General features: G+C 46.5%; 1 protein-coding gene across 2 annotated transcripts in view; it reads right to left on the minus strand.

Moving 5' to 3' along the window:
• Positions 1–3,771: 3,771 nt before the first annotated feature.
• The window catches only part of LOC126043972 (myosin-13), a 37,776-nt gene continuing 29,357 nt past the window's right edge, over positions 3,772–12,190 (minus strand). For both annotated transcript variants that reach the window (XM_049813031.1, XM_049813030.1), the window contains exons 31-40: positions 11,662–11,827; positions 10,751–10,875; positions 8,984–9,292; positions 8,694–8,897; positions 8,484–8,609; positions 7,150–7,320; positions 5,477–5,581; positions 5,303–5,398; positions 4,727–4,861; positions 3,772–4,359 (exon numbers count right to left, since the gene is read on the minus strand). In XM_049813031.1, the coding sequence (XP_049668988.1) occupies positions 4,345–4,359; positions 4,727–4,861; positions 5,303–5,398; positions 5,477–5,581; positions 7,150–7,320; positions 8,484–8,609; positions 8,694–8,897; positions 8,984–9,292; positions 10,751–10,875; positions 11,662–11,827 (1,452 nt within the window). In that variant the 3' untranslated portion in view covers positions 3,772–4,344. The remainder of the gene's footprint in view (positions 4,360–4,726; positions 4,862–5,302; positions 5,399–5,476; positions 5,582–7,149; positions 7,321–8,483; positions 8,610–8,693; positions 8,898–8,983; positions 9,293–10,750; positions 10,876–11,661; positions 11,828–12,190) is intronic.

Consider the following 12,190-nt stretch of genomic DNA (forward strand, 5'->3'; position numbering starts at 1 on the left):
TAGGGGCTTTTGTTGGATCCTCTCCAGTATGTCAACAACTCCCACATAAGACGGGGGAGCAGTTCCCAAAACTAAACACAGTATTGCAGATGCAGCCTCACCAGTGCCAGGCAGAGAGGAATAAACACATCCCTGGACCTGCTGGCTACTTACTGGCCACTCACTAATGCAATCCTATGACCGGTTAGCTTTATTACTGCAGAGGAGCACTGCTGACACAGGTCCAACTTTTTTTCCACCAGAATCCTAAGGCCTTTTCCGCAGGGCTGCACCCTAGCAGTCAATCCCCAGTCTGCACTGATGCATGGAGTTGTTTTGTCCCAGGATGAAAATATAAAGAGGATTTATTATTTCATAGAATTAGAACAAATGTATGAGGTAAATTAGACCAAATTATCACATGATTAAAAAGCGTCAAACCCTGAGTTATCTTGTGCTTAATCTGTCTGCTAATACAACTATGGAGCAATGGTGGCACATGGGAGCCCAGTTTCACACCTGAGAAATCTGTTTTCTGCAAAAAGTTCTTAGAGCTGTACAAGGTCTGATGTTGGTCACAGACATAAGCAAAGGGGCTGTAACTCACAGCACAATTCACCCTTTTCCTAGCAAAAGGGCCTGCAGGCTTGAAAGAGAATCTTGTAGGCCACTGGAATGAATCCCACTTCCATCCATTCCCCCAGGACCTCAAAGGAGAAGCAGGCACTGTGCCTAGAAGGGATGAGCTTTGTGCGTGCATGGTATGTTTTTAAATCAGCATTTTAATCCTCCTTCTGACTTCACAGGTAGGCAAACTAGTAAGGGTTATTCTTAGCATACACTGAGGTATGACATAGCTCCAGCTCTCTTAATAAGCTTATTTGTTACTGTTCTAAATTAAAGAGTCTGTCCTTTTTTATTTCCTAAGTATATCTCATGCTACCTCTGGTTCAACTAAATGAAAACTAGTACATTTCTAGTTCTTAAAGAAATAAATAAATTTTATTTTGAAAAACTAGCAGTTATTCTATTTCAATTTCCTTCCAGCTTTCTGGGCTTTTTTTTTTTTTGGGGGGGGGGGATTTTTTTTTTGTCCCTTCAGTCCCTCTTCTATTTTCCAGAAACCGCCTGCTTTTCTTCAGAATGCTAATATGCACCTGCTTATCTTATAAATTTAGTGGCAAGAACCAAGCAAAGAAATACAGAAATACAAAAATGTCTGAGCTGGGAATAGTCTAGAGTTGCCCACTGGAACTGCTCAGCACAGACCTGTGTTCAAGTTTTTGCCAGTCTCTGGAGGTTCAATGCCTTTCTCCTGATTTCTCAGGCTCTCTTTGTGGAGATACTTAGCTGAACAGTGAGCAATTTTTGAAGAGCAGATGACACAGATGTTTACTGTCATTTTCACATTTATAGCTAAGTTAAAGGCATGGCCTGTTTTTTTTTCCATCAGCCTAAGAGCAATTCAAGCCTTTGGCTTGAGCATTGTTCAAACCATCAGCTTGGACAGTGCACTCTGCCCCTGCGCGGAGGTGGCAAACAGCATTGATTTGGTCTGAGTCTTTAACCTTTAATCTGTCTCTTCTGCCTCTCTCTCAGAGCTGTCTTGAGTGAGCAAGGTGACACGTTCTGTGGTCACAAAAGGAATCCAGTGATGCTAATGTATGGCCTAAACACCTAACAGGCTGCTTTACTGAAATACTCCTGTGGAGAGACAGGTGATCACACAAAATGATCCTTCCTACTGCTGGCCAGCATGCCAAGAAAAAGCCAGTGCTGGCTCATGGGTAGTGCACATGCATCTGGTCATTCCATTACCTCTCCCTTCCTGGTATACTGGGACAAGCAAAGGACTCAGAGGGCTCTATAGATCTCATGACAACTACAAAGCACATCTAGAAGCTTCTGGGAATGTAAAGAAATTTTCAGACAGAGGCCTTTCTTTCAGCTTTGTAAAAATGTTTGCAGCCATCATCATATTAAAGAAAAAATAGCCTTTAAAAGCCACTCCTGCAGAACAAAACAGGTCCCATGCAGGACCTGTTTCTCATTCTTTCAATTTTTCTTCCTTTATGTACAAATAAGAGTATTCAGAACAGGTTTGTACTTAACAAAAGGATAAACCCTGCTAATCTACTGATCTGTCTGCTAGCATTGTGCTTATCACAGCACTGTTTGTTGGCTGGGGCAGACGTGGTCCTAATGTGCACAGCTGTGCAACGAACACCATACCATGTCATGTGAGATTGTGGGCAGGACCTGCCAGTTTGGGGGGGTTGGACACAGTGACAGTTCGAAGTCACAGACCGCTGCATTTGTGACTGGGTTGTCCACATCCGTCTCTCTGAGAACAGAAAATGCCGTGCTGAAGAACGTGCAAGCTAAAGCCAGTGATGGCAGGTAGCCATGGAGATGGGGAAAAGAAACAATAAGATGATTTTTGTCAGCTTGGCAGTGATGGAAGATCACCATCTGATGGGGCATTAGCAGACAAAACACTAGAGAGCTATGACTGGCACAAAGGACCCTGAATGTGAAGGGGAGGATGACCAGGCAGGAGACACATTGGTTACAGCCAGCAGTGATGACAAGGTATAAAACATAGGAGAAGGATGACAGAAAGACGAATGGAACACAACGTATAAGACCCATCGACGCAGATGAATACACGGGAGGGGAAAGGAATGACATGGACGGAAGTAGCAGCTGGGGCACATGAACAGCAGGCCACCGAGTGCTGAACTTGAACGGGGGGGGAGGCAGGAGCCTTGGGAGGGGTGGTGATGGCACTTGTGCCTGGAGACAAAAACCAGCCACAGCCACTGGCTGCCACTTGTACACGACCGCCTGGCTGAACACGACCACCCGGCAAAGTCTGGCTCCTACAGACAGCAAACATCCGGGCGTCTTAAAACGAAAAATCTGAAGGAGTTAATGTGCTCCACAGCATTTTTGCTTTTGAAGCGGTCCCGTTTTTCACTTGGACCATGACGAGCAGGTCAGCAACGCCCTGTGCCGGGCAACGCAGCCAGAGCATCCCCTCCTTTTGCATCCGAGGACCCTGCTCACCAGGGAGGGCTCCGGAACACAGGGAGCCGGAGCGGTACGTGGGGGCAAGAGCCCAAACCCCGGCGTCTCAGAGGGGAGAAGCCTGGGGCTGGCAGAGAGCGCGCCAGGGCAGGGGTCTCCCGGGACAGGCAGAGGGCTCGGCCCCGGCCCCGCTCCGGGATGGGGCTGCTGGCCCCGGTCGGGCGGCCCCGAACACCGTGGCCCGGCCCAGCTTTCAGCGGAGCCGGCTCCGGCCCTCGGGCCGCCGCCGCCGCCCCCCGCCCCTCGGGCCCTGCGGCGGGCGGGGGAGGGCGGGTCCCGCCCGCCGCCGTCCCCGCCGCCGTCCCCGCCGCCGTCCCCGCCGCCGTCCCCGCCGCGGCGCGGCAGCGCCCCCTGCCGCCGGGCCGGGGCGCAGGCACGGCTGCCGCCGGCGGGCTCCCGCGCCCTGGCGGCGGCCCCGCCCCGAGCGCTGCCCGCCGGGAGGCCCCGCCGCCGCCGGGAGGCCGAGGGGCTTCGGGGGGCCGCGGAGGGGCAGAGCGGGCCGGGCGATCCCGTGCCGCGGCCTGCGGCGATTAGCGGGTGCAGCCCCCTCCCCACATGGAGCAGAGCCCCTCCGCACACACTGCATGGAGCAGATCCGCCCCCCCCCCCCCCCCCCCCCCCTCCGGCATGGAGCAGATGCCCTCCTTTTCCCTCCCTTCCACAAACACAAGACGTCCCACAGGCTGCACACACGGACGAAGGCCGTGTAGGGTGCCGATCCCCACCCATTCCTTCCACTCGTGGCAGATGCCCCTCCACACGCGCTGTCTGGAGGAGACACTCTCCCTGTCCCCACAGTGTTATGCCATGGACTGCAAAGGCAGAAGAACAGAGCAGGTCAAGTCACAGGTATTGTTACAGCCTTACATAGAGATCTTTTCTGTATTTTTTCCTATTTAGCTGTTAGCTTCTCTCAAGCATGAAAGTTGAAACCATGGAGGACGGCTGAGGAGTGTGTTCCCATTACTCTGGCAACACTTTTTCCTGCATAGGACATATCCTGGACTTCGGGCACCGCTGCTGTACCTGCTGCATCCATTCACAAAGGCTTACTGTCAGTCTCATGATGAATTGATGGTAGTCCTTACAGTCACCAGAGCATCGCCCAGTTTTATTTTTATTTCTCACAGCTTCTACTTAGAGTTGGCTAAATATGACCAGGTCAAAGATTAGTTACATGCACACCTTGTTACATGAAGCAAGTAATGAATATCTCTGTTGGATGCAGAGAAGTCTATATTGTAAGGGAGCCTGCCACAGGTCTGATCAGGGACCTCATTCCTCTGATTTCTAAATATAAAAAAAGGAAGATAATGTAGAGGTTATCAGAGTAACGGAATTATTTGTGGGGTTGCTTCAGGTCTGTGGCTATTACAAATATTCTGCCATATTACTGGCAAAGAACCCATACCTCCCAATTCTGCTGAAAGACCTGCATTCTTAGACTAGATCATGTCTGGTCTGTCTCTTGGGAGGCATCAAAAGGACTTTCAAAACCCCCTGGTTTTGAATAAGTGCCAATTTCTGGCCTTCTTTTATGAGGACACTCCAGTGCAAGAGTGGGAGGAATACAGCTGTGGCTGCCAGGTCTTTGGGCAGAGATCTTTGTGGCACTTCCTGCATAGGAATGGTCCTTCTCTGCAGCCCTCTAACTCACCTGTCCTCCAGTATCACGACTTTTGGCTCGTAACTTGTTAACCTGACATTCAGCAATATCAGCTCGTTCTTCAGCCTCTTCCAGCTCATGCTGGGTCTTGCGGCATCGTGAGAGATTAGTGTTTGCCTGTTCTTCCTGAAAGTCATGCAAGTGCCATCAGTGACATGGACACAAACTGACATTGCCTTCTTACCATTAACCGAAAAACCTATGGCTGCGCCACAGTAACATCACCTACTAATTAGCCTCACAGCTACATCCCTGCATTGCCAACACTCTATCTAATACTGTCAACAACATGAGCACTCAGCTGGTGACAGAACATTAAGTCCTGCTCAGTTCCAGCACAGAAAATTGGCTGGTGTGGCTCCAGAAGTGCAACAACTCCTGGATAATTACAGCTGTGCCTGCTCTTTTGTGAGCTGTAAGTCTTTATGAGGTAAGGAATGTTCAAAGGCAGTGGCCATAGCTGCCCTATCAAATGAAGTATTCACTTATTTTAATGAACTTGGGAGCCCAGACCTTTTGGAATTCTCCACCCAGGGCCCACAAAAATTTAAAGAGTTGTGCACTCACAGCTTCCTCAGCCTGTTTCTTGTATGCTTTCACTTTTAACTGCAGCTTGTCCACCAGGTCCTGGAGCCGGAGAATATTTTTCTTATCTTCTTCAGACTGTGGGAAGTGAAAATCAAGTCAGCCTTGGAAGATGGACTGAGGTGATGCACTAAGAGGGCAGAAGATTTGAAATACCTGGTAAGTGAGCTCCTTCAGCCTTCGTTCATACTTGCGAGCACCTTTCAGTGACTCTATTCCTCGTTTCTGCTCAGCATCAAGCTCATTTTCTAACTCATTAATCTGAAACACAATATCATGTTGAAGACAGCAAGCTGCCAAAAATGGCTGCTGGTCCTGCTCTAGGATCCTGGGAACTAGGGTTCTGCAGACTAAGGCTGCAGAGAAAGTGGCAGTGCAGGGCATCTTTCTGCAGCTGCTTCTTGGGGCTAGACTAGCTAAAAACTACTCACTGTGCTATATTAGTAGTGACATAGCATGTGAATCCATAGTTATTTATGGACAGAACTTAGCTGTGCATACCTGGGGCATTTAAAATCAAAATCAGGCTTAAAGCTGTCAGAGAAGAGGAAATTGAAACAGGGAAGGGAGGGTTCTGCCAATGTTCACCAGGTAAATGGGGAAAATCTTGTTCATTTGTATCTTCAAATCCAGCTCATCCTCATGAATAGTCCCAGTGTATGTAAGTTAAACCTGGACACCAGTGTGTTTATTTCTGTGTCGATATTTCCTTTCAAAGCCAAGAACACCTAATTCCCAGTCAGTTGTGCTGTATTTTGGAACAGGAACAGTTGAAGAGTGCAATAAGTGGGTCAGGCAAATGGTCCATCTAGCTCAATGCTCTGCCTCTGGGAGTGGAAGCAGCATATACCATTTAGGGACAGCATGGAAACCTGGCCGCTATATAATCCCCTCACACCTGTCCAGCTTCCACAGTCATTAGATTAGAGATGTAAGGTGGCATATCTATGCCTGTTCCTTTAATTATGTTTACAAACCTGATGATTTCTAATCCCTTTTTGAACTTTCTACCAGCTGCCTCTACAGCCTCCCACAGCAGCAAGTTCCAGAATTTCACTGCCCACTCTGTAAAGTACTTCCTTTTAATTCTTTTAAACTGATCTCCAGGTGAAGATGTCCTGATCTGTATCGTGTGTCCTTACTTCTCATATTATGCATTTTGATGAATAACCATTCAGAATACATCTTGGGCACTGCTGTCATGATTCTGTAAACTCTGATTACATCCCCCTCAGCCATCTCCTCTCCAAACAGAAGAGTCCTAGCCTTGTTTGTCTCATCTCATAAGGTTCCCCCCACTCAGTTGCCATTCCCTGGATGCTTCTCTAACTGTCAGGTCCTTCTTGAGTTGCAGAGACCAGAACTGCACATGGTACATTTAATATAGTGGCAAGTGATGCTATCTGTCTTGTTCTCAGTGCCTTTCCTAATGAAGCCCCAAATTTTTTCTCTCTCATCTGTTTTTGTTTCTGCTGCACATTGAACAGTTTCTGAGGCCTGTCATGGATGAGACTCAGATCTCCTGGCTGAGCTGTAATTGCCAGTTCCAAGTTCATTCTCAAGTAAGCATGTTTTAAATTATTTTTCCCTAGATAAGTTAGCATGTATGTCTACCCTGAGGTTCATCTGCCACCATTTTTGCCCCCTCAGTTTTATGAGGTCATTCTCAAATTCCTCACCCACAGTGCAATGTTTGACTACTCAGTGTAACTCTCACCACACCTGCTGGAGATACCTGGGTTGTCCCTGTTGTAACCTTACCAAGAGGTTCCAGCAACCAAGGGCCCACTCAGGAACATGACCTTAGCCTACCATAGTCTTCACCGTACCCTCGCCTCTAATTTCTGGAGTTGCTTCTTTCCACCCTTCAGTGCCAGCTGCTCGGCTTCATCCAGACGGTGCTGCAGGTCCTTCACCGTCTGTTCCAGATTCCTCTTCATCCTCTCCAGGTGGGCGCTGGTGTCCTGCTCCTTCTTCAGCTCTTCTGCCATCATGGCTGCCTGGTTGTAGTGCATAGTTATGTTATGAACATGCCTCCCCATCCCTGGCCGTTCTGTGTTCTCCCTAGGAACAATGCCCAGCTTCACATTGGTGTATGGCTCTCCACATGCTCAGTCAGTGCCCATGGCTGTGCTAAGGGTCTGTCATATAAGGAGGATCACTGTTTCTCAGTATCTGTATTTCTAGAACTACTCTGCCTTGGGGAACGGGCAGGGTTGATGACAAGAAAAAAATAATTAGATCATGCAAATGACTTAGTACCAAAGTTTCATTTTTTAGGAGTCAGTGGAAATTAGGGGTGTCTTGAAGTATTACCAGCTAGCACTCTGCATCTCTGGGTTCCCAAATGATTTTGAATATCTGTCCATTTGTTGCCTAAATTTGTCGAGGAGTCAGACACCTAAGCAGTTTTTGCTGATGAAATGATCCTGAGTATCTCAAACTAGAATGAAAAGCTTGTGCCTGCTGAGATCTTCAGGACCCAGGATGGATAGCTGTCACCAACGTGACAGGGCAGAGAGGGCAGAGGGGAACCTGCATCACTGCTGCTTGTAGGCAACCAGAACCAGACACAGCACTTCAGGCCCAGGCGCACCATGACTTGATGCAATAGTGTAATGACTTTCTGTTTCATTTTCATATACCTTTCCTAGATAGTCCTAAGATTTGTTTCTTCTGATGCTGTGGAACTGTAGCCTTGTTTAAATGAAACATTTCTATTCTCTCTTTTTATTTCTTACATGTCTAGCATTTGTGAAGAAGCACGTACGATTTTAGTCTTAATTTCTGTTTTTCTGTGCTGTTTCTAAACAGGACTTGGTTCAGACTGCTCTTTTCCTATTACAATGTTGCCAACATTTGTTTTATCTTGTCTATTATGTTTATCCTGGAAGCCAAAGTGAATGTGGGTATCAGGAAGGGGAGACAGAATGCCTCTTCAATACAGACTGCTACCAGAACATGAGTAGAGGACCTAGACTGAAGGGGTCTCCCATGGCAAGCAATAGAGCAGAGGCTGTGTGAGGCCTATGTGGAAGGGACTGTGTGTCACTGATATTTTCTGTTGAAGACCTGGTTCTCCTCCACCTGATTGCTGCCTTTCTAAAGTGTAAAAGTGACTGCAGTAGTATAAAATGGAAAAGAGGCAAGTAAGAAGACTCACATCTGTGATAGCTTTCTTTGCTTTCTCCTCTGCATTTCTGGCTTCCTGAATGCTGTCTTCGACCTCATTCTGTAAGTGAGTAATGTCCACTTCCAGTCTCTTCTTCATGTTGAGGAGGCTTGTGTTCTGTTGGGACAGTCCGAAGACAGGTCATTCCCACCCCATTTCATGCCACTCCCACGTGCCTATTGTAAAAGAGATATCAAATACCTGAGAATGAAGAAGCTGCACTCGCTCACTGGCATCCATCAGCTCCTGCTCAGAAACTTTCCGGGCTCGCTCTGTCTGCTCCATAGCAGCTCGCATCTCCTCCATTTCTGTTGTCATCAGATTGTTCCTACGCTCTACCATAGCAAGCTGCTCCTTCAGGTCATCACTCTCTCTCAAAGCATCATCCAAATGGAGCTGGGAATCCTTTGAAGGTGAAAGCACCATAAGACTCAGAGGCAAGCAGAGTGAGTGGCAAAGACCTGTGGGACAGTAGCACTTGTGGTTCCTACCTTGAGTTGCCCTTGCACGGCTTTGAGGTGCTTCTGTGTCTCTGCTACCTGACAGTTGGCATGGCTCAACTGTATTTCCATGTCATTCAGATCTCCCTCCATCTTCTTTTTCAGCCTCAAAGCATCATTTCTGCTTCTGATCTCAGCATCCAGTGTGGTCTGCATAGACTCTAATATCCTCTGGTGATTCCTCTTAAGCTGGTGAATTTCCTCATCTTTCTCTGCACTCCTTCTATCAACATCTGACTTCACCTGGTTCAGCTCCAGCTGAACACGTAAGATTTTTCCCTCTTCATGCTCTAAAGAGCCCTGGCAGGGTTGAAATAATATCATTTGTCTCTGTAGTGACCATTACTGGGAAATGCCCCTGCAGAATTTTGACATTTTGCAGCCAGTAATGCAGATATATTTGCCTTACTGTGGACCTTTAGAAAAGGCCTAGCACTGAAAAAGCTGACTGCTACTCCCATACATAAGGCATTATACCTCAGCTGGATATTAATCAGTAATTTAGGAATAAGACTCCTCTGGAAAATGCCTCCAATACCACAAGGTCTGGGCACTGAGGGCTATGTTGACATTGCAGAGATAACAAATGATAAACAAATGATAAACAAATGACACTGCAGAGATAACAAAAACCATGTGAAAACCTAAGATAAGACAGCCAATCCTCATGCTCAGAAGAAGCTTGCCTTCTCTTGCATCTCCATGCTGAATTCTGCTTGGGGGCTCTGCACTTAGTCCCATCCCAGTGACTGTGTGGGCATGTTCCCCTGCCATACAGCTTTTTTCCTCTGATACTCATATCATCTAGCTTCAGATGTCTAGGAGTTAAAAGCCTGAGTCTTTACAACCAGTGGACAGAAATAAGCACACCCAGAGAATGGAACACTTGATGTAGCCCTGGCATCCCTTTTAAGAACAGACCCTCCAGAGATGCCTATTTCTCCTTTTTGATTCTAGAATGAGCCTATGGTGACTAATTCAGGATTAGACTGATGATATTTAGATGCATAAATTAGAGCAGATGGATTTGCATGGCCACTATAAGTCTTGCTTCTACTGACTGCCCATCTAGTGAGGTCTAAAGATTAGAGATGTGTCAGTTGTTTTTTACTTCTTTTCCTGCCTAAGGGGAGTTACAGAGAAAACAAGGTGAGGCTCTTCTTGGTGGTGGACAGCAGAAAGACAAAAGGCAACATCCAAAAGTTGATACAAGGGAAATCCTGACTGCATATAAGGATAAAAATGTTTTCCCATGAGAATGATGCCACACGGGAAAAGGTTGTCTAGCAATACTATGAAATCTCCATCCTTGGAAATTATAAAGACCAATTAGACAAGGCTTTGAGCAATCTAATGTAACTTTAAAGTTAGCCCTGCTTTGAGCAGGAGGTTGGACTAAAGACCTCCAGAGATCCTTTCCAACCTAAGTTGATTCTGTGTCTCTGTGTTTGAGCTATGCCCTAGGTAGATCATGAAATGCTCTCAAAGTCATTTTGTGGAGAATCAGATATGGTCATACAGAAGTAATACAAACTTTTCCAAGAGACAGTCAGGGCAGACAGGGAACAAAAGGCAGAACCCAGACAAGAAGGAACTGAAGGAGCTGCAGTCTGGCATGGATTGGGAAAAAAGTAAGATTTAAAGTTATGAAGAGATGAGGGATAGCCAAAGACAGTAAGAAAGACTGAGAATATAATCTCCAAATTTTCTCCATTCATGATGTCTGTAAAAACAAGCCCCCTTATTGAGGATACTTGCCTCTGCTTCTTCTAATGCTGCTTGAAGGTCACACTTTTCTTGCTCAATTTGCTTCTTTGCTTTTTCCAGTCCATGTTTAGCTTTTCCAGATTCAGCAATCTGTTCAGTCAGATCAGAAATTTCCTCTGCAACACAGAAAACACATACTCAACTCAGATAATGTTGTCAATGGCACCTGCAGTTGCTGTTTGGCAATGGGAATGACGGAAGAGATAATGGTCTAATGTGATGCAGCAGTGAGGAGAAATAATAGGTCTTGTCTCATGTGCAGTCTTTATTTCTGATTACCTGATATTTCCAGTTCAGTGTACAATCTGAAAATGAGAGGGACCAACTGAAGTGAGCTCAGAGAATAATGTCAAATTCCTCTGGATAGTGAAATTACAGCTCCAGAGACAGTCCTGTTTGATTGCTCTCTTTATCCTCAGATACTCCCCAGGGATCATTCAGCTCACAAAAAGGAACTGAATTGTGTTTCCTTTATACAGTTAGTTTGCTTATTAAATGCCAATCCCTTATGCCACAGCTGCATGGTTCTCTACGGACATAGACAACAGCCCTTCAGATTTTCTCTAATGGCAGTGACTGAAGTAATCTGAAAAAAATGAGTTTCTGGTTTCATCATAATTTCTGTCCATTCAATTAATTTTGTCCCTGTCCATGAATGGAATTGTAATGGTGTGAAGGAGGCAGAATACCATGAGGAAATAGGATAATGTAATGAGCTGTAGACATGTGCTTACAGGTTACTTTGAGATCAGATGAACAGGAAAGAAAGTCACCTAACCTGGCCTTTGTAGGAAAATCATAAAGAACAAAACTCTGGGAAGAGGCAGAGCTCTGGTAGCCCAGAAACATGGAAGCATTTTAGGACTCATGGTGGATCTCAGCTGATAGAGATCTGAACTTACGCTGGAGGTTCTTGTTCTCCCGTCTGATAGTCTCAGCCTGGTCAAGCATTTCTTCATAGGCATTCTTCATGCGGAAGATCTCAGTGCTAAGAGAACGAGACTCCTTCTGGGCAGCTTCCAGCTCAGCCTGACTCTCCTGGTACTTCTGCTTCCACTCAGACAGGACCTGGAGTGACAGGAGCATAAGAATGACCCATTCTGCAACACTCCTGTCTTTGCACGTTTACAGGACAAGAACCCAAGAGGCATGGCCTGTCTTATAATCTTTTGCTTTGGACTGTTCTCAGCCTGTGACAATCGATTCACTGTGATACATACTCTGGATGTTTTGGTGGAAGCTACTTAAATTATCCTCTTCAGCCAGCACTAGTGCATTCTCCAAGCTCTCAGGCAGGAGTCTGACTTGACACCAGCCTGGACACAATGTGGTTAGTCTGAATGAGGTTGTGTGACCCTTTTTATTATTGCAGGAGCCAGTGGTCTTGCACTCAGCCCACCAAGAAAGATCATGTTCTACTGATTGTCTCCT

This window comes from Accipiter gentilis, chromosome 10 (assembly GCF_929443795.1).
Source record: "Accipiter gentilis chromosome 10, bAccGen1.1, whole genome shotgun sequence".
Classification (NCBI taxonomy): domain Eukaryota; kingdom Metazoa; phylum Chordata; class Aves; order Accipitriformes; family Accipitridae; genus Astur; species Astur gentilis.